Here is a 21,819-nt window from a genome sequence, read left to right on the forward strand (position 1 = left end):
CATTTTTACATTTGTGAAACTTCAGATTAATTGTTCACACTGCATGATACCACATTGTGCAGTTCTGCTGCCCACTCACATCTTCGGGAACATTTACTCTGTGCAGGACCTATACCAATGTGCTGTGTGTGCTGGCATGGCACAGCGAACACAGCACACGGAACACCTGTGTGTGTGTGCTTCTGCGGCACAGCGAACACAGCACATGGAACACCTGTGTGTGTGCTTCTGCGGCACAGCGAACACATGTCACATGAAACAGTGGTGGCCCATCCCCCGGCTGCCGCACATCCAGTGCATTTCACACACATTCACTTAATTTAAAAAAGTTAAGTGTAAAGTGTATATATAAACTCAGGGAACCACTTATTATCAAACGATAATAAACGATAATAAAGTATCAAGTGGTACTTTTGCAAGTGTCTCCTTAGCACTGGGCGCCAACTCCTTGTGAGTGTGGCCAACCTACAGTTCCCAAGGCCATAATCGGAACGAAGTGGGGGGGCACCTCTTACCTATACTTTTGTGTGTTCTTTTGGTCTCAGTTGGCCTGTGTGTCATCAGAGTCACCCAGTTGCATCCTCTGTGTCTCCACCTTTTCTCCCTAGGATGTTGAGGGTCAACTCACCTTGTAGATTGTTGTGAAAATGCCGGATGATTTAATGTTGCCTTATAACATTAAATATTGGGAAATATTTTTTTAAAAGTTCAGCTCTGGGAAACTCACATTGTAACTAGCTTCCACGTTCAGTTAAGAGGGAAACCTCATCAGTCATTGCAGGACTGGAATCTCAAAAGAAAAAGCAGCAGCGTGAAGCCTGGGTCTGACTTGCCCCGGCCTCAGTGCGCAGGTGCGTGCGGTGGGCCTTCAGGAGCGGTGAGAACTCTGCCGCTGACCCGGCTGCCCTCGTGAAAATGCCTGCTCATCTCCATCCTGGGGATAAATTATTTTCTCCACCAAGTAGCCAGGGACTGCTGTAATTTATTCCTTTTGTTTCAATATTTTTTTCTCATAGAAGCAAGTCGTAAAAGAACAAAATGGATTATTTTTTGAGGCTTTTGAACTTTCCCCTCCATCAGATGCCAAAAGCCTGGGGCACCATTAGAACACATGGGAGACTATTTGCAATTTTATGAGAAACTTCAGTTATACTCAAAACAAATCATGCTGTTGAATACTTCATTTAACCTCTGTGATTTGATCGTGGTCTGATTTATGACCACTCTTGATCTTGAGAAGACTCGTAACAATCTTACTGGGAGACAGCTGGTATTTCTCTGCGGCTCTGGGCAGTCAGAACTGTTTGCATGAAGGAAAATTCGGACTGTGGGGCTGCTATTTTTCTTCCCTCTCCTTAACCTTTCTTTGTGACCTTGGAATAACTTAAAGACTAAGCCGAGGGTTGAAGGAATAATTTTAATTTAAGACCAGTTGGAGATTGTAAACAAACTGGGGCAGAGAACCTTACCTTTAAAAAGGCATTTGGAAGTGTGAATTCCCTTAGATAATTTCAAAAGATCTGTTCCAATCTGCTTAAAAAAGCAAATCCGTGGTAAATTTGAAGTGGAATTGTTTTTTCCTGCACCTAATCCGTCATCATTGTCTGAAACTTCTGGCGTTGTTGTCAAGGTTTCATTTTTATGTTGTGATAGAATTCCCAGAGACAAGACTAAATGGCACACTGAGGCAGTCCTCACAGGGCAGTGCACCCGAAAGGAGGGGGGCAGGGAAGAGCTTGTGGAGGGGGCACACACCACCCAGTCCACCGAAGAGGCCTCCAGAGAGGCGGGCTGACCCCTGTTTGTGAAGCATGGCCCTTACTGCCTCTAGGTCCCTGTATCTTTTTCATTCGACATTTTTTCAACTGAATGTCCTCATCACTTCTGAAATAGTTATTACTATAGGAATTCGGATGCTAGAGGAGAAAGCTGAGAGGGGTCTTTGCCCAGGGAATTTGTTGTCCAAAGAAGACGATTTGACATCCTCGCTACTTCTTGATTCTCCTGCCTCCCGTCCATCCCTGGCAGCTTAAGTCTTGGAACGGTACTGGGGCCTCAGAGTGCAGCGCAGACCCTGCTCTGGCCATGCAGCAAGCAGAAATGGCAAAGGGTGTCGTTGGCTTTCGTTCTCTTCCCCTGAAGAATATACGGTGTGCTGCCATTTCCTGGGATGTCTTGATGACCATGTTGATATGTTCTGTTGGGTCCAGAAAGAATTGGTCTTTCCAACTCCTTTGCCTCTGTCATTGACGGAAGCGGTAGGGCCCTTCCTGGACCAGTTGTTCCTTATCACTGTCTTACTGGAACCCTGACTCACAAAGGAGTTGGCGAAGAAAGCGAAACTCCGTGATAGCTCTGGCGGTGGAAGGACACTCAAAGATTGTTGGGTCTAAAAGGAAGAATCAAATGTTGCTCCCCAGTGTTAAACAACACCTGAAGGGCGGACCGAAGGGTCTTCTTTCTGTTTTTCTGAGACTGTGTTGTGATGACAATACGGTTTTGTGTGTCTGTGTGGTTTCGTTTCTGTTCTGTTTTTGACCTCACAGGAAGAGGTTTAAACATGAAGGCAAACCTTTTAGGTGTCAGCATGGCTACCACAAAGCAAAGCTGCCTTTTTTTTTTGTTTGTTTCTCTGCTTCCATTTAGGCCTATCACATAATTTAAGAAAAAATAAAAATTTAACCGCAGGCGCTCTAACTATAGTGTGAAAAAAACCCTGATCGATTTTGTTTTCGCAGCACGATATTATCAAAGATTTAAGAAACAATTTTGCCAGCATCGGCGAGAACTCTCTGGTAACAGCATTGATGTCTGTGTCGGTTGCTTTTGGTTTAAAGGTTTCTTTTTTTCATTCATTTGAGCCCATTTCTTCCCCCTCCTTTGAGTTTATTTATTTTTCATATTCTGTAACCAGCAAGCCTTCATTTTTTAAACCTCTTCCATCTTCCAGTGTCTCTGCCGTACTTTGATGGAAAGTTTATGGCAGCAAAGCGGTCCCCTCTGCTGCAGCTCCTCCTGCTCCGAGGTCACGTGTGTTTTGGCCGTTGTGTTTACGGACATGATACTAACTGAGCGTTTCATGTCCATCGACTAAGCTTCTCTACCACGCCATTGATGGACTCGCTGTCACAGGGCTCTATGCAACTTTCATTCTGCAACTTATACTGCTTAGTCCCGTCCCAATTCTCCAGCGAACTGGACAGCTCAAGTGAATGATCCTTCCAGTCTTGCACTTGCTGTGCCTTTATATTTTCTCTTTATTTTCTTCTTTATGTTTTCAGTGGTAGCTTGAGTGGAACAGAGCAAACTCCAGCCATCGCCCAGCAGCACCATGCAGCATTGTTTGTTGCCACCAGAGAATACAAAATATAAAGGCACAGGGCTTCTTTAGTCTTTGGGGGACACTGGGGAGAGCTCTCTCATAAGTCTGCTGCTTACTCGAAGCTTACTTTTTACCCATATCAGCTTTCAATTTTGCTTAAACTCCAACACGTCTCAGTGAGCGTTGTTCTGTCATTCAGTGATACCTTGCAACTCAAGCCATTTGCTGAGCAGTATCAAGTTATGGCCATGACACGGGAGAATATTCTAATGTGACAAACATGCACAAATGTGTAATTCAGAAAGTGCAAGTTTTGATGACAAAGTAGAGCTACTTCCAAACTATGGTACAGGCTTTGGACTAATCAAATCATTGAAATTGAGACAATCCATTCCTGGTAAACCAGTTGACGTAAAACCAAGACTCGAATGTGTGAACATCTGTGTAAACAGCAGTGTTGGTGTTGAAATGGTCTGTAATGTTGCCATAGAGCCCGTACATGAAGAGATGACTAAAAGTGTGGTTTGTAGAAGCTGCTCTGCTGACTGATGGCCACAACATAAACGGTTGGGATTTGTGTTCAGGAGAAGGAGATGGAGAAGCAGAAGCTTCTGTACCAGCAGGCCCGGCTGCACGAGCGTGGCGCTGCCGAGATGGTACTGCAGACGATCAGCGCCAGCAAAGGTGAGCCCGCAGCAGCGTGGCGTCTCCCTTTCTCCAGGGAGCCCTCCCTTGGTCAGGTCCACTGACCCACCCCGTGCCCAAGTTTGTGGGTCGTGTCCGGGTCGGTGACAGAATGGACATGAGACCACCTTTACTCAGGGCAATCTTGGCTCTTGTTTCAGAGTCTTTTTTAAAGGTTTGTTTTATTTCTACTCAAGAAGTTTTGGAAATTCTGTTGTGACCCAACTCTAGTGAGCTGCTCATACTAGCCAGGTGGCAGATGTTTCCTGGGAAGGGCCAGGGGTGTTCTCAGCATCATGCCCATGTGGTCTTTGTCACAACAGTGGGAAAGCAGCTACAGACACTGTGGAAGTGAATGGTGTGGCTGTGTTCAATAAAAACTTTATTTACAAAAACCGGTGACAAGCAAGGTTTGGCCTTCAGGCCACAGTTTGCAGATCTTTGATAGAAAAGTGTTGGCTTTTAAAGTGAGACCTTTTTAACAATTAAAGTAGTGCTGATATTATATTTTTTAGTAGCTAGCCATTTTAGGATGATTTTTCTTACATTAATAATTCATTTTTGAAAACATTTTTACTATATTTGTGATGGAATGGAAAATTAATGGTGTCACACTCTAAATATGGAGATTATATCTAAGATTAAAGTACAGGTGAATAACATGAAATAAAATATACTAAATGATAGTATATTATCATCGGATTTAAAGTTTTGCCATTATTATTTGAATAACTTCAGATCAGTACTAGTCATCCTAACAGAGCAAAGCTCTAACGCACTAAGTGAAAGTGATGAAAGTTGCTCAAACACAAAATTGTCAAGAATGCAAGGGGGGATGTTTTCCTTATGGAAAACTTTAAGTGGCTTATATTAATTTCAATGTTGTTTTAATATGCAGTTTTGAATTTTAATAATTATAGGTCTCAGTAGTTCAAAATCAATTTTTTCATAGCTTTTAAAATCTGTCCTCATATAGTTTTAGTTCTATCTGTATTATCCAAAATTTGATAAAACATTGATGGCAAAATATGCATTATTACTTTTAAAATATCTTTTTGGGTATGCAAGTCAGTCTTTCCCCTTCACCATCGTAGAGATTTGTAGGGGTGGGAGTAATTCTGAAAGGGCACATTTTGAGGTAGAACAGGCTAATGTCAGGGACGCTGTTGTTTGTATTTTATAGGGGAGACCGGACCGATGGTGGCCGCTACTCTGAAACTCGGCATTGCTATCCTGAACGGCGGCAACTCCACAGTACAGCAGGTAATGTCTGCAAGCTGCTCCCATCATGCACCTTTCCAGCAATGGGCCATGGAGGTCGCTTGCTGGATTACTTAGGTCATCCTAAAAGCACCGTTAATTGCAGGGTGTTTTAGTTTTTATATGAAATATGTCTTCATCTATGGTCACTTTGTTCCACATCCAAATATTTCCTAGGACACCAACTCTTTAGAATCTTAAGTCACACATGTGGCATCGTCACCTGCAATGCTTGCTCCAGGGACCCTGCAGCGCCGGCTGGAGGTTTTCATAGTGAAAGGTCAATTCTCACCTAGGCCCGGTGGGGGATGTGCTGCGTCAGGTCACAGCTCCTGGAAGGCGACTACCAGGGTTTAGTTGTGCTGTGGGTAGGAAGTTTGTTCCTCAGCCAGCACACATGCAGAATGCACTGTCAGGAATTATTTTAGTAGTGATTATTTCTAGTCTCCTCCACAGAAATGGGAAAAAGTCACTTTGCAACCAAGTTTTGAGCCATGTTCTGTTTAAAAGTTAGGCATGGTTTGGGCTGAGGTTTTAGTAACTTCAACCAGGGGGACAAAGGATGCCCTCTGAAGGCCAGAGTCTGGGAGTTCGTTAAAATGAGGGAACTCGAGTGACTCAAAACAGTCATCAGAAACAGATTGTCACATGCTGTGTGCAGCACACCTTGGGCCACCGTCACAGGGCTATGGGGGGGGGGTCCTAAATTTGGATAAAAAATTCTTATGCTAATGAAAAACAGCAAAACAACATAGTTGAAGTAGCAGATTGTGTTATTTTAAAGTTAAAGTCTCTCATTTATATATTTTGGCATCTGTAGGAGAAAGAATGGCTAATGAGCATGGGACTGATAACCATTCTTTCTCAGGTGACTTTCTGTGAGGCAAGTGAGGGGCTACCCAGGCAGGAGGAAAGAAAGGCTAATAAAACCCTTTGAATGTTTGACTTTGGGTTGCTGTGGGCTTCAGAACCACCGCCCTGAGAAAGGCCCTGAATGCACTGCCGTAAGACCCTGGAGCCTAAGGAAAGTGGAGCCTAGAAAATTTGGAGAAGTTTGGGCCAGGTTACGCAGCGATGCAGTACAGCAGAGAAACTCATCTGCACGTTTTTCTCAAGTTGCCCACTTTGTTCTGTGAATATGATCACTGCCCTTGAAGGCCGGGGGCAGGCCCAGGTGCCATCGAATGCTGTTCCCAGATCTGCCTGCGTCAACCCCTCCAGCGGCTCAGTGGTTCCCCAACCATTCTGGGTGGTGTGTACAAACACACGAAGTGGAATGGGTGTGCCAGAGAAGCCAGATGCATTGAAATGAGGTCACCCGGTGCTCAAAAAACAAGTTTTTATAAAATGATGTGTTTCTTTGTGAATTCTTGAAGTACAAGATCTAGTCCTTGGTCTAACAGACGTTGAGAAGATATGATCAGTCTGAATATTTTGGAGTAGCTGTACCGGCTGTGACGTGTGCAGGGAGTGCCCGGCATCTCTGTCAGTGGCACGGCAGTGACCACCGACGCTCTGGCGTCGTGCGTGGGCCGCTAGTTGGAAGGGACACCACGTTTCAGTTAGAATGTAGGGGAAAGGAGACATCTTTTTTCCCATCCAATGTCTACATACCCTTTTTTTGATTTCTGTAGTGAATGACTGTGTGCCTTTAAGAAAAGGAAAAATAAAGAAAACCTGCCTAATCTCTCCACAATATTTGTCAAATAATTTCTCTTGCTTTGTGTTGTACTTGAAAAGAACTTGATGGTATAGTATACATACTGAGAAATTCTTGCAGCCAAAAGAATATCATATGGAAAATTACAACAATTGAGTAACACAAGAATAAACTCTGTTTCATGTACTCACAATTGTACAGCTACTTCTGTTGACCCTTGTGTGTCCTTACTGTTTCCACAGATTTTTCCTTTCTCTCTAAGCCTTTAGATATATATTCTGTCACCTCCCTTTGATCCTCAAAGCTGGATTTGTTTTGTTTTAAAAGACCAATGAGTAATAAGTGCTTTAGGTTTGATTAGACCAATAACTTATCAACACCCTCCCCAACCCCAAGTGGCTCTGTGTTTTGTGCATCTCTGTGTGTACAGCTATGTGGGTATGTGTAAATATGCATGGGTAGGTGCATGCATATATTATATATATGTTCATACACACATGCGCACACATAGGTATATGTGAGGGCACATACATATATGTGTGCACACATAGGGCTATGCACACACATATGTATTTGCACATACACATGTGTGCATACCATGCATGCACACATGTTCCCGTAGTTATACACACACATAGGCACATAGATATGCTTGGACATATGTGTATAGCTGCACATGTACCGTTGCATGTGCACACGTGTCTACAGGCATGTGTATACACACCTGTGTATAGCTATGAAATACACATGTATTCACATATATGTGTTTCTATGCAGCTTTGACCTATTTAATTTTATATTACCTTTGACTCTGATTTCTGAAAAAAGATCACTACCAAAATTTTGACCATTTACCTGAGCCCTGTGTGAACAGCACTAGTCATGGGAATTACTCCCTTTTTGAAATTTGGAGAAGATCAGCACTTTATGTTCCTGGAGCCTTGGTGCGCCTCCTGTCTTCTTGCCGCCCTGCGTTCGCTTGTGTGAAGCCTCCAGTGCGCATTGCCGCCTTTGGAAAGCAGCTCCATTTCGATGCACCTTGGCGACCTCACACTGACAGCTGCTTGCTCCGCCAGCTCTTTCACACTGTATTCAACCCCAGCGTCCAGGCGTCATTCTGAGGACAGAGGAAAAAGATTCAAGAGTGAGACGATCCCCACCAGGCCTGGGCTGCAGGCCGTGCTAGTGGGAACCGGGCTTCATCCAAGCTGCCAGCACACGGCGGTCGCAGCTCTGCGGTGGCAGTGGCTCAGGGGCCTCACTTTTGCATGGGGCCTGTGACTGGCAACCAGCAGGCCTTCTTCCCATGAACTCGGAGGGTCTGAGTCTCCAGATACTGCAGTAGAGATGAGGAAAGGGTTAAGGCTTACTGCCCGATGCTCCTGGGGCTCGTGTAGAGCAGCGCCCGGCTCCAGGCCCTGTCCCCGGGCCGCACGCAGACTTGGACCACTCTCTGGCTGGGACGCACTGCCACAGTTTCATGGGGAAAATGGCACTGGCAGTACCTGTGTGCACTGAATGTCATTTCGTCTTTATCTCACAGTAGGAGGCATGCTTTTGTTGTTTTACTCACCAGTAACAAGAGTTGGACTCAGCAGCCTTGTGGTTTGTGTTTACTGTAGAAAATGCTCGACTACCTCAAGGAGAAGAAGGACGTGGGCTTCTTCCAGAGCCTCGCGGGCCTGATGCAGTCCTGCAGGTGAGTGTACAGCTGTTTCCATTCCGGCGCGGGGGGCGGGCGTCTTTCAAAGGGTTTGTCTTACACTCTGGACGGTCATTATACACAGAAGGACTTTGAATGATTAAAATACTTTAAAGGGGGGCAAAAGTTGCTGTTCACTTTCCGCCTTATTGTTAGGTGTGAGTAACATTTGAATTCCTAAATTAATCAATGTTAATAATTGTTAGAATGATCTCCCCTGTGCTTGAGTAGGGACCTTGAAGAATTAATGTGCATTCTGCATACTCGAATGAGTGGTGTATGATTTTTAAAAGAGAAAAAAGAAAATTCTGTTTAGTTTTATTTGGGAGCCTGTGAACCATTTCTCACTTTTCCTAAATAAGTGGTCCTTAACTGGTTAATTTATGATAATTACTTTCTATTTTTACAACATTTAAAATTATTCAGGCATTTGATGAAGGTACCTGACATCCACTTAATGTGATAAGCTGTCCCACCTGGAAAAACATGGTCGCTATAATTACATTTAAGTGTGTCTGCCGCCTCTCTGACACACTCCCGAGTTGAGACCCACCGGTGCCTTGCGCTTACCCTTCCGAGGGTCATTTCAGCCTTGGCCTGGCGAGAGGCCAGTCCACCACCAGGAGACATGGATGGTAGGCATTGGACCGCGGTGCGTTTCCCATGTATGTTGGTTCACGTTTGGCTCACATTTTGAGAGATGCAGTTTTCAGACATTGGCTCTTGTGAGGAAAGAAGATTTGGTGTGGCGCTGCTGAGTGTGTCTCTTCCTGTTGTTGCAGTGTCCTTGACCTGAATGCATTTGAGCGGCAGAACAAAGCTGAAGGACTTGGAATGGTGACCGAGGAAGGATCAGGTATTGATTACTTAAATCAAAAGGGCCACCTGTGCCCCTGCTTTCCTGACGTGGGTCAGCTAGCCATCACCTTGTCAGAACAGAAGGATGCAAGTTTTCTTTAAATGGACAGAATGCTCATGTGACTCATTTAAAAACCCCTAATTGGGCACTCATAGGTCAAACCCAAACTCAGCCTTACATGAGGTCATCCTCTCCTTACTGTTCCTCGTCTCCTGTCGTGGCCTGACCCCTGGTTGCATGGTCGAAAAAGACCCTTATTAGAGAATTATTCACAAAATGAGGAAGCTCATAGATGATCCTGGTGAGAGAATGGGGCACCGGCAAAGGGGCTTTCCGGCCCCCCTAGCCCCCTGCCCCCCATCCCATTTCTAGCACGGTGGTTCTCTAGCTCACGGATCCAGCCATCTTTGCAGGTCTAGACTCTCTGCTGAAAGACATTAAAGAGTTATATTTGTTCAGATAATTCACCCGTGCACAAAAATGATTCACATATTCTTAAGAGTTTTTCTCTCTAAAACTAGATACGTATATAAACTAGAAAAGTTAGCGCACAGTACAGTTAAGGCAAAAAGACCTATTGTTGCATATTCATTTTAATATTTATTAAGAAAAATCAATATTTTTGTTTTGATTCATTTTTATTCTTTTGTGTTTTACTTTAAATTAGTTTCAGGGAGGCCCCATGTGTTTATCTGTCTCTGGGCAGGTTTGGAGTTACCTTGTCAGTGTATTAGGTTAGGAGCACCGAGTCTTCCGTAAAATTAGTCTTGTTGCAAAAAATAAATTTCTTCTCATCTGCATTTGTAGTCTGCCTGCCTTCTGAAGGAATATAGAATTAACCAATCTCTCCATTTCCGTGTGTTTTTGTTCTCACAATAGAAAAAAGTATGAGTGCATATTTCTTGCTATATTTAGAAAATTATCATTTAGACATATTTTCATGCTGCTGCTGGTACTCTGTGGCTCCAGTGTGACTTCATTTTCTGCCTGGCACTTGAATGTGCAGGTTCACACCAAGTGACAGTCATACTGAAACTTAACTGTGTTCTCTTCCTTGAAGAAAAATCACCAGCAGCAACGTGCTTCGGTTTTCTCAATACCAAGGAAAAACCTCTTTGTGTTTGTGTCAGTGGTCACAATCACTGGCCTGTGGGCCTGCTTGTCTCACCCAAATTTGGGGCACTTTTCAGTGTAAAGTGCCTAAAAATGAATTCTCTGTGCAAAGTCTGAATTCCTCATTTTGGAATTAGAAATCTTTCAGTTTTTCTCAAAGTTACTACTTTGTGTTCTGTAGGCTGGAACACAGTCTCAGGCGTCACCCTCAGCACTGTCCCTGTCAGCTCCCACGAGGGACTGGTGGTGGCCCAGGTTGCTTTCCTGGGTGTCCTGTTTGTTGTCAGCCAGACTGGATTGGAGTAGCATTTGTGACCCTCAGTCAGAAACTGGGTGGGAGTGACCACTCTGACGTGAGAATTTCTACATCTCTCCCTGTGGGGTCACTTTGCATTGTCTGTCCTGTTTCAACACACACCCCAAAATAACCACCCAGATCGATTAAAACGTTTTCTATTGTATTGCCTTACAAACAGCAAAACCAAACCAACATCTCAACTTTTCTTTCCCCCCATTTCCTTTTCTTTCAACTGCTGTAAATGCACTGTCCTTCCTCAGCCATCACTCATGAGCATGGTAACTATTAAAGACGAGCTGGCTTTCATTTCTTTGCTCCTTGATTTCTTGCTAGATTTGTGTATAGTCTTGCAAGTAACAGTCTGTGCATCTTTCCTTTCATAGACCATTTCAACAAGTACATTATTTAATATCTACTATTATGCATCCTGTTATTTTTTTAACGTATGTACCAAGGTTCTCTTTCTTTTTCTTTTTTCTATGAGGATACTCAGTTATTAAAATATTAGACATGGAGAGGCAAGAAGCATTTACATTTTTTGTTTTTGGATGTGTTATGTTCTGTTTCTTTAATTTAAAAAATGCTGGTAGACCCAGTGTTTGTGACTGATGTGGAACTGAATGCACCTGGGTGTGTGCAGCGCCCCCCTGTGGTGTTCCTGTCTGGGACATACTGGCTTTATGGCTGGCCTGTGGGAGCACCGGAAATCAGTGGGCACGTGGGTGGGCTGGGCCGGACCCCGCTGCTGCCCAGGGACCCTGCCGGTTCCCTTCCACACACTGAGAGTGACAGGTTTTCTCTAGTCCTTTGTTAAAAACCTTCTTCACATAAAAACTAATTTTTAGCCTTGAGACTGAATTCAGAGAACACTAGGATAGTAGGAATATTGACTCTCCAAAGTCAGAGAGTGGCAAAGATGGCACTGGGCTTTCAAACAGCCTCTAAAAGACCAAATGTGCAGTGGAAATAATGAAGGGAAGAGGTGACACCTTTTTTCACACTGAGACTAGCTGAAGTGACTCTGCTTTTGGCGTACTTTAAAAATGCGTCACGTGGCCATTCTTTTAAGACTCTACAGAGGTTAAGGAACATCTGTAGCCTCCTAGGAGAAGGGAAATCGATCTTTCCTTTGGAATTACGTGCAGAAAACCCTGGGGAGTCAAAGCCTGGCGCTGACAGCATTGCTTCTGGGTTTGAGGCACTGAGAACGTGGACTCCCGGAGCTGAAGCCTCTTGTCTGACCTGGCTTTCCGAGGCCGTGTCTCCCAGATAATGATAGAAGGGCCCAAACTTAAACACATAAACGCCCCGGTCCCCCCACAGCCCTCCAGCAGGCGATGTCCACTTTGCTGATGAGGAAGGAGACTGAGGCACGCAAGTCCCGTGGCTTGTCCCGTGACCTGCCAACCGAGGGCAAAAGTGCAGGCATCCTGCTTCACACGCTTTAACTCCCAGGCCCATGAGCCACGGCCCTTGCCCATCCGCCGCCCAGCGTACTGTCCGGGTGGCACTTTCTGTCCCACTACCTGTTGGTTGCTCCCTTCAAAGACCCCAGCTGGTTGCCAGTTGTTGCGATGACTGTGGACGTCTTAGAACCACCGTTGAACTTTCTGTGGTGAAAGTGGTGTCCTCCTCGGTGCTGAGACTCCATGAGGAAACTTCTGCTTCTTGCAGGCCTGTACGTGAAGCTTTCAGACTGTCGGTGTCTGTCCCTTCCCACGGCTGTCACTGTCATGTCGGCCCTGGGTACCCACCCCTCCTTAACTAAATTCCCCATTTCTACAGAAGCCTGGACATCCCACTTGTGTTTAAAACACCAGAAACAGCGAACAAACCCACTCATATTTTTTTCAGCAAGTGTGCTCCATAGATTTGGAGACTTGCGATGTGATCCACGTTGTCTTCTCTGTTTGTGTTTTAATCATATGTGTTCTCTTTCAACATATAATGGCATTCAAAGCAAAACCCCCAAAACAAAACCTGTATGGATGTTTAAATTTCATCCCCTCTTTGGATTTTTAACTTGTTTTTCCTCAGAGCCATTTAGCCTCGTCCCTGCGATACATCGTGGCGAGCCTGAGTGTGCCGCCTTTCTCCTCTCCGACCTCCTGGTCCGAGGGGAGCTGCGATCGTGTGATCATGTGAGGATGGACCTGGAATTAAATTCTAGCATCCAGTGTCCAAAGCAGGCGTCTAGTGGGATGCACTCACCCTGCAGACTGTTTCCCATTTCTCAGCGAGGCCCCTGCAGCAGGAGGGACCAGGGTGGCTTCCTCAGGGCCGTGGCGGCCAAGGTTATCCTGACTGACAGGCCGCAGGGAGTTCTCCAGAGCGGACTTTCCTGTTGCTGGTCGAGGCCCCCCGGGCAGTGCGGCCTGATTGGTCCCCGCTGTGGGGGGCAGCCTGGTATGAGGCAGGCGTGGAGTCTGAAGGCTGCAGCTCGGTCAGGACGTCGGTGTGTGGGATGGAGGGAGGACAGCCGGGGCTGCAGTTAGAGTCACGAGTGCGGAGAGGCAGCAAGAGAAGGTTACGGGGAAACATCCGCAGATCACATTGGGAGGCAAAGGGGTGTTCGCTCCACAGCTGCTGTGCACTTCCTCGCAGCCGTGGGGCACACCTCGTTTGTTTCACACCGCGGTAGCCACTTTTGTTTTCACCGTTTCGGGATTTGAACAAGGGATTCACTGCGTGCTCTGGTGTCAGGTTGTTGCCTTCATTTGTATATCTGCTCTCAATAGAACTTACAGATTGTGTATCATACCCACAGCCTGGAAGTCCTGTATTTAGAAATACAGTTTTTTTGAACTTTACATTTATTCCTGTTGTGCTTTGCACATTTCAAAGCCGTTTTGCTTTGGGAACCAATTCGACTCCCCCGGCAGCCCCCTGAGTGAGGAGGTCAGGACTGCTAAGCCCTATGGGATGAAATAAAGGCTCAAATGGTGAAGCAGCTTTTCCAAAGCCACGCTTCTAGCAAACCTATTCCTGGGCTTCTAAAACGGATGAAAACAAGCAGGAGCTCACTCGCTAAGTAGTGTCTGGTGTGTGGTCAAAGGTTGCCGGCCAAAGACCGTGCTTGTTACTCAGGATTCTTCACGAAGTTTGGAGGCCGTGGCCTAGTGGGATCTGAAAGGCCTTGTAATACTGACGTGATCTGTCATCGCTTGTCTCCCTCATGAGACTGTGGACTCTTGAGGTCATGTCCGTTAGTCTGTAATCCCCAGGACCTCACAAGGTGCTCAAGGACACTTGATGAGTGTTTGTTCAAGTTCGCTGGGTTCAAACCCTTGACCTTTAGCTAACAGCTGGAGGTCATTAGTCGAGCTCCTGAGTTTCTCAGGCATTCACTGAACTGTGGTTTAGTGAGTGGGATGCACATCCCACGGATCGCTGTGCACCTGAGATGAAGCGATGAGGAAACGTACTCAGCACGATGCCTAGCACACCACAGTCACTGCCCAGATGCTGCTGGGGATCGGGGCCCCTTGCAGCCTCCCACCAACAACCCATGTCTCTATTTAAAAATCCTGCTGGCCCTAATTCTGCAGTGTTGCGTGACACAAAGTAGATAGTTCAGCCCTCTACAGATGAGCGATGAGAATCACCCCCACAGCCGTGAGGGGCCCTGATGTGACCACCCTCCCAGCTCTGCAGCACTGTGGACGTCACCGTGGATGTCACCGTGGACCTGGCCGTGGGCAGGGCTGTGGCCGTGGGAGCTCCCTCCTCTCAGCTCTGTTTGCCCTGATTCTGCTTTGTATGCACACTAGGTAGTCTTTTTCCTTACTCCGTTTATTTTATTAATGACTACTGACAATTAATTTTTAACAGTTAAGAACAATTAAACCAAGCTTTGTCTCTGGATGTAAGGCCACAAACTTTGATCTGTGACCATGGCTACTCTAAGTAAATACTTTAATGGGGTAAACCAATTGTGAGTAGGACACTGGTCTTCAAGAATATTAACTTTGTTAGATCTCTAAAGTAAGAATTAGTATTTAGTGGCTGCTTGAATAAATAAAGTCTACCTAACATTATTTCAAAGTGAAAATTTATATTTTTGAGTATCATGGTCCAGTAAAATGAAGATGGCTTTCTGAAAATTCAAACACACGCACTAAGTAGGTTCAAGTAACTACACATCACCTAGGTAGGCCATTCCTTTCTGTTGTGTTTCTGCCACTGCTCCTAATACTGAGCTTCCCACACATGTGAAAATGGTCATGTGGGCGACAAAGAGCCAGTGAGGTGACCATACACATTGTCCTCACTTAATAGAAGAGAAAACTGGGGCACAGAGAGCCAACTTGTCATCAGCAGTGACGTTGCAGTAACTCCCCCTTTGTTACGGAATTAGAAATTCTAAGCCCCTGTAACTAGACAAAGGCAAAGGAAAACCCTTCACAGGGGTTATGTCAGGCACCATGCAGCCATCGCAAATCCCATTGTACAAAGGTAAGAGCACTTCCAACTCCAGGTCACTCCATCTCATTACTTGTCATTAACCTCAGTGTCCACTGTCCGGTGCCCTTTCTATTGCCCCTGTCACCATGTGAACTGTTCTCCTGTGCCTCCTGCAGACATAAAGCCGTCAGCCCCGTCCGGCTGCCCTCCCCGCTGCAGCATGGGCCGTGGCAGCATTTTAACCAGATGCAAATGTGTGCATTGTGCCCCTTTGTACCTGGTTCGCTGGGGGGCGGAGGTCTCAGCCTCCTGCCCTCCATCGCTCTGCTGTGTGCAGCATGCCCTCGCATGGGTGAGGTTACCGGTTTGGCGTGTGTGCACGGCTGAGAAGACACCGTGCCTGCCGGCAGCGGCCAGACCTTACGCTGTGAACCAGTGTGCAGTGTGGGCATTTCCAGGTCCACTGGTAGACTACGTGGTATTTATTTCCATGTCGACTCTTCTGGGCACTTTCTGTCGAGGGTCACTCATTCCACATTGAATGTGTGAACACTGAGAGTATGTATGTGATTTACTGATTTGATTTTCTGGGGGGAAAGCACTTTAGATGTGCTCACAAGCATCAATAACTCTATGTAGCCAACAGCTAATATTTTAAGGATCATTTTAAAGACTCTTCTGATTGAAATAGCTCATGAAATGATAGTATTATCAATGAGCAGTGCAGTTTATCGGCCCAGAATGTCTTCCCTTTCCTGTAGTGTCAAGAACTAAACACCGAGGAATGGGCTCATCAGCCAAGTAACGAGAACAACGTGCATTTAGCTCACGAACTTTCCGTGGGGCCGATTTGTGCACCGGGTGGCTTTAATCTGGTCACCAAAGATCGTGTCTTACAGGCTCACGGGGGCACCAGTACAGTGATATATCATGTACTTTTTTAAATGTTTATATTAGTTTTCAAAATGGTTTTGCCTCCTTACCCTTCCATTGTGTGAAGCCTGTCACTTTGAAAGTCACAGACTGCAGACTGGTAAGTCCATCGGCACCGTCATTCCTCCCATCCCCACTCCCGTTCCAGTGCACACGTGACCATCACATCGCATTCTTTCTGACCCAAAGCACCCAGGCCCAGGGCTGGCTATTATTTTTCAGTGCATAAGTGCATTCATTCACTTGCCAAACAACATTTTTTTTGTCATTTTGCTTTCTAAACTAATTTAGATTCCAGAGCATACACTCATATGTTGAGCATCTTTTCACTGACACTTTTTGGTTTTAAAATCAACTTGCATTCGTGTGGTGATGGTTTTTGTGTGTTTGTTTCTTATGTTCTTGCTTTCAGAGTAGCTTGTGACAAAGATACATTAAGTTGGAGTATTAGGTAGACTACCTGAGCCTTTTCTGTGGCGTCATCCTTGCCCAGCTGATACACTTAGTTTTTAATGACGCAGAGTGCGCAGTTTTAACTTTCACATTTATGCTAGGTGCAGAAATCATTTCTGTACACATCAATAAAAAAAAGAAACAAAAAAGCTTAAATCTTCAGGTCATTTCTAAAATGTTGCCAAACCCATGCTGCTACTTTTGACAGAGAGAAATCTATTCAAATGTTCTTTTCTGACAAAGAAAATGTGCATCTATCTGCCAAGCGCATGGCCGTATGGGCTTCAGATAGAGGAGGGGCAAGGACCCGTGACTGCTTCCCTTTAGAACCCGTGCTAGACCCACATGCAAGTGTGGGGCAGGTGGGGATGGTGGGCGGGCACACTTGCTCAGGCAGTTGATAACATCTGGACTTCTCTGCAGGAGAGAAGGTTCTTCAGGATGACGAGTTCACCTGTGACCTCTTCCGCTTCCTGCAACTGCTGTGCGAGGGACACAACTCAGGTGTGTGAGACCTGAGGCAGGGTGGTGGTTCCCAGGAATCCGTATTGGAAGCCAGTAATGACAGAGGCTGCCAGTTCCGCAGCCCGCAGCCCGCAGCCAGGCCCTGACCATCGGGTTGTGGGCGGGCACTGGCCCTGCGACACGTCACACACTGCGTTGCTCCTTCAGAGATCTTTGTAGCCACTTCACTAGTTCTCATGAGTTGCTCCTAGGTTGGAGGAGACAGGCAGCAGGTGAGAGAGATATGGAGAAATATGTAGCTTTGCTCCTTTGTGCCCCTTCTCTGTACCTGGGGAAGGTGCCCATGGCATCCCGGACTGTAATGTTTCCACCCACTGTTGACACACCCAGCTCTGCCCCGCTGCTGTGTCCAGTGGACAGGAGCAAGGTGGGGGTTTTTCTTCCGTCTCCCCCTCACTGAGCACAGTCCTAAGGAAGAAAAGACATACCATATGATCTCACCTATAAGGGGAACCTAATCAACAAAAGAAACAAGCAAGCCAAACAGGACCAGAGACATGGAAATAAAGAACAAACTGACAGTGACAGAGGGGAGGGGAGAGGGGGATAATAGGAGAAAGAATGGGAAGGACCAAGTCAAGGAATGTGTATAAAGGACCCAGGGACAAAGGCAATGGGAGGGGAGGGGGAAGGACTGAATGTGGGAGGTGGAGGGGCACGTAGGGCAGGAGAGAGTAATGGGGAGGAAATGGGGACAACTATAATTGAACGGCAATTTTAAAAAGTAAAAGAATAATTTTAAAAAAGAGAAAGGGCTACCAAGTAATGTAATCACTGTCTCTAAAAGGTGGGACCCTTCCCCAGCCCCTTGCCTGGGGCCCTAGAGCAAGGACTTGGCAATCACGCTGGCTGCCTCCCGGACAGAATTGGGCGTCTCTGTTCTGTGGAGCGCCCAGATAGGCTTATGGGGGGGTTCACTCAGTTTTTTATGGGCAGTGTGAACTATTTCATAGTAAAACTGTTCTTAGCCACAACAGGTTTGCTGGAGACATCATTTGCCTGTAGTTATTCAAATTAGCCGTTTTAAACTTTGGAATGAGCTTTAATGGTGTCCTTTGGTCTTGTGTAGATTTTCAGAACTATCTGAGGACCCAGACTGGCAACAACACCACTGTCAACATCATTATCTCCACCGTGGACTACCTGCTGAGGGTTCAGGTACCCTGCCACCCACACCAGCGGCAAGAGGAAGCGCTGCTTGGCTGAATGACATGGCGGGTTCATATGTCAGGCTGGCGGGTCATGATGCGTTTCGGTTCGTGACTGGCCAGGGGTTTCGCCTTTGGTCAGCCTTTGGGAGAAGGCACCGCCTCTGTCTCTCTGTCCCTGATCTGGGCTCTACTTCGCTCGTTGTTTTCTTTCTCTAAGTTCAGATTTTTTTCCCTACATGTTTTAGCTTGAGGGCACTTTGAATTTTGTTTTCCTTTTGTAAAGCACTTATACACTGTGCTTTTCCCGCAGGTGATAGGTGAATGGGGGAAGANGTGTGAATATTTCATAGTAAAACTGTTCTTAGCCACAACAGGTTTGCTGGAGACATCATTTGCCTGTAGTTATTCAAATCAGCTGTTTTAAACTTTGGAATGAGCTTTAATGGTGTCCTTTGGTCTTGTGTAGATTTTCAGAACTATCTGAGGACCCAGACCGGCAACAACACCACTGTCAACATCATTATCTCCACCGTGGACTACCTGCTGAGGGTTCAGGTACCCTGCCACCCACACCAGCGGCAAGAGGAAGCGCTGCTTGGCTGAATGACATGGCGGGTTCATATGTCAGGCTGGCGGGTCATGATGCGTTTCGGTTCGTGACTGGCCAGGGGTTTCGCCTTTGGTCAGCCTTTGGGAGAAGGCACCGCCTCTGTCTCTCTGTCCCTGATCTGGGCTCTACTTCGCTCGTTGTTTTCTTTCTCTAAGTTCAGATTTTTTCCCTACATGTTTTAGCTTGAGGGCACTTTGAATTTTGTTTTCCTTTTGTAAAGCACTTACACACTGTGCTTTTCCCGCAGGTGATAGGTGAATGGGGGAAGACCATTCAGAACACTCCCAGGAGTGGGAAAGAAAGGCTTCCAACTGCTCGTATACTCAAATTCCGTAACTCCGCACTAGGTCTCTCCATCTGTCCCAGTATTTGAATTAATTCAAAACTCAGCTTAACACTCAATCAGTTTAGAAGCCTCTGCTGTCATAGTGATTTTTCACATGTCTGTTCCGCCGCGTCTGCAGGCGGAGGTCCCTGAACAAGGAAGGCCTGTGCGTTGCAGCGGAGCCGGGATCATGCTTGGGCAAACTGCACAGACTTTGTTTTTTTCCCTAAATTTCTGAGTGTGTAAAACCAGACACTTTTTTTACTTAGCGGGGGAAAACACCTATTTTTGAAGCGTATGTGCACATTAAGAAGAGTTGCTGAAAATGTGTGTGACTTTTTTTTACATTCTGTCTCAAAGCCCCAAAGTAGTTTGCGCACGAGGCTACACTGTGTTATTTGTTTTGCTGACTGAAATTCCTTCAGAATGCAAGCGATTGTTGAGAACTCCCTGTCTGGAGAGACTGATCTTATTTAGATGTTTGCTCAGAGTTGTCAGTATTTACCAACTGTCCAGCCAGGGTTCCCAGGGGCAGTCACAGAGGCGGGGACATCATTGTTCTCACCAGGGAAATGTTAGCAGCTTTGCTGGAGAAACAGGAGGCCAGGTGTCTGTAACCCAAGACACCATGCCGCGATTGGCCTAGTTTCTGTGCTGACACAGTAAACACCTAACTGATCAAGGGGTAAATGTGCATTAATCTTATGCATCCTTGTGTTTGTGAAGTTCACATCATCAGAGACAGAAGGCCGTAAAGCTAAGACTTCTGCTGCTGCTCGCCAGTAGTTACTTTTATCTAGGGGAGCACCCTGCCATGTTCCTTCTTAGGAAAAGTGCTAGGAATGGTATTTACTTTGCAGGTATTTCTACTCACTTCCAAATCTCATGTGAAACGATTTCCTAGGAGAGACTCCCAAACTGGACAGGCCCGCAATAGCTTTAGAACAAGCCTTACCCCGCCGCCTCTCTTCCGCAGGAATCCATCAGTGATTTCTATTGGTACTACTCCGGGAAAGATGTCATTGACGAGCAAGGGCAGCGGAACTTCTCCAAGGCCATTCAAGTAGCAAAACAAGTCTTCAACACACTCACGGAGTACATTCAGGTAAACGTTTATGCATCACTGCTCTTTGAGCAAAGAAAGAAAGAGTCCACTGCTAGCCTGGAATTTCACGGAACAATGCAAGGTCCCACACGTGTGTCCTGGCCTTCGTCCCATCACTGAAGGCCCTCGCCTGCAGGTGCTTAGCCAGATGAGGCTGATTGACAGATCGGGTCGAGATGTGCGTTTACACGGAAGGACCCTACTTTGCCCTTCGGCAGCTGGGGCCCCACTCGCTCCTCGGCGGAGGGCACTGCCGCGTGGGCGCTGGCTCTCCAGGGCCCGGTGCATGTTAAGCTCTCAGGGAGTATCGAGGGTGGGCAGGCGTTCTCCACGACATTCCAGGAAAAGTGAGGAGGGGGTTTCAGGGACACTTCATGACAAAGAGATGAGTAGTTACCAACCGCACTTCAGTGTGTGTGTGATCATACAGTCATGAGGAGACAGCTAAAACTCCATTTTAAACACTGGTTTGTTTTATCTTCTCTTTAGGCTAACTTTGTCTTAACCTGCAGATTTTGAAATGATTTTATAAAATTTGGGGTTTTTTTCAACCAGCAAAACTCTGCTGTGTCCCAGAAGGCCAGTCTGCCTTCTGTCCTTCCGCCTTCCATCCGTCTGCATGGACGGCTGTGCTCCGCATTGGCGAGCTGCCAGGCTGGGGAGGCCATATGCATAGATGGGGCGGGGGCTTGTGGTTTGCTGCCTTAGACGAGCACGATCCTGTTGAGGAGAGTTATGGAAACACAGCAGCTGTGTCCCCGGAGTCAGCGTAGGTCCCGGGCTGCAGGGGACCGCGTGCAGGAGGGCCTCCGTGGGGGCCAGGGGGCTCTGCTTCTGCCCTGGAGGCGTCGCACTTGTTCTGTCCTCTCCTGGGCGGAGAGGGGACCCAGGTCCAGCGTCTCACAGTGGAAGAGCTGCAGAGGATAGTTCTCAAACTTTACTTCCGATCACATCGAGGCAGGTTTTAAATCCGTTTCAGTTCGCTCCTGTTCCCATTGCCTTATCTCCCCGGCTTGCGTTATAGCCTCAGTGTTCTCGGGTGTGTCTGGAAAGATGTTATTCATGTTCAGTGTCAACTCTTCTGATTTACTATGATCAGCCGAAGGCATTAGCCAGGGGATTTTACAGAAACTGTTAGGAAAATGGTTTCTAGGTGATAAACGAAACTTCTACGCCTGTTCAGCTAAGCCTGGGCTCTCTTAATTCCTAACGTAAGTCAGACTCCTGAATTTATATAAAACTACAAGCATCCTTAATCTTTCACTGTGTGCAAAGTTCTTTATTTTAACTTGTCTGTATGAACATGCCAGGGATGACAGGGGCGTGGCTTGCTTATTTTTAACTGACTCTTCCTTGTTTGTGTGTGTTATATAAATTAATCACTTATGAAGTACATACTTTAATAAAAATTTATT

At 46.2% G+C, this 21,819-nt stretch overlaps 1 protein-coding gene across 1 annotated transcript in view; it reads left to right on the forward strand.

Moving 5' to 3' along the window:
- Window positions 1-21,819, forward strand: part of RYR2 (ryanodine receptor 2) — a 389,249-nt gene that overhangs the window by 323,549 nt on the left and 43,881 nt on the right. The window contains exons 79-85 of the mRNA XM_037037343.1: window positions 3,907-4,006; window positions 5,190-5,269; window positions 8,549-8,625; window positions 9,411-9,484; window positions 17,112-17,192; window positions 18,283-18,371; window positions 20,276-20,404. Coding sequence (XP_036893238.1) covers window positions 3,907-4,006; window positions 5,190-5,269; window positions 8,549-8,625; window positions 9,411-9,484; window positions 17,112-17,192; window positions 18,283-18,371; window positions 20,276-20,404 — 630 coding nt within the window. The remainder of the gene's footprint in view (window positions 1-3,906; window positions 4,007-5,189; window positions 5,270-8,548; window positions 8,626-9,410; window positions 9,485-17,111; window positions 17,193-18,282; window positions 18,372-20,275; window positions 20,405-21,819) is intronic.

Source organism: Sturnira hondurensis, unplaced genomic scaffold, assembly GCF_014824575.4.
Source record: "Sturnira hondurensis isolate 20B ecotype Veracruz unplaced genomic scaffold, ASM1482457v3 Scaffold0022977, whole genome shotgun sequence".
NCBI lineage: Eukaryota > Metazoa > Chordata > Mammalia > Chiroptera > Phyllostomidae > Sturnira > Sturnira hondurensis.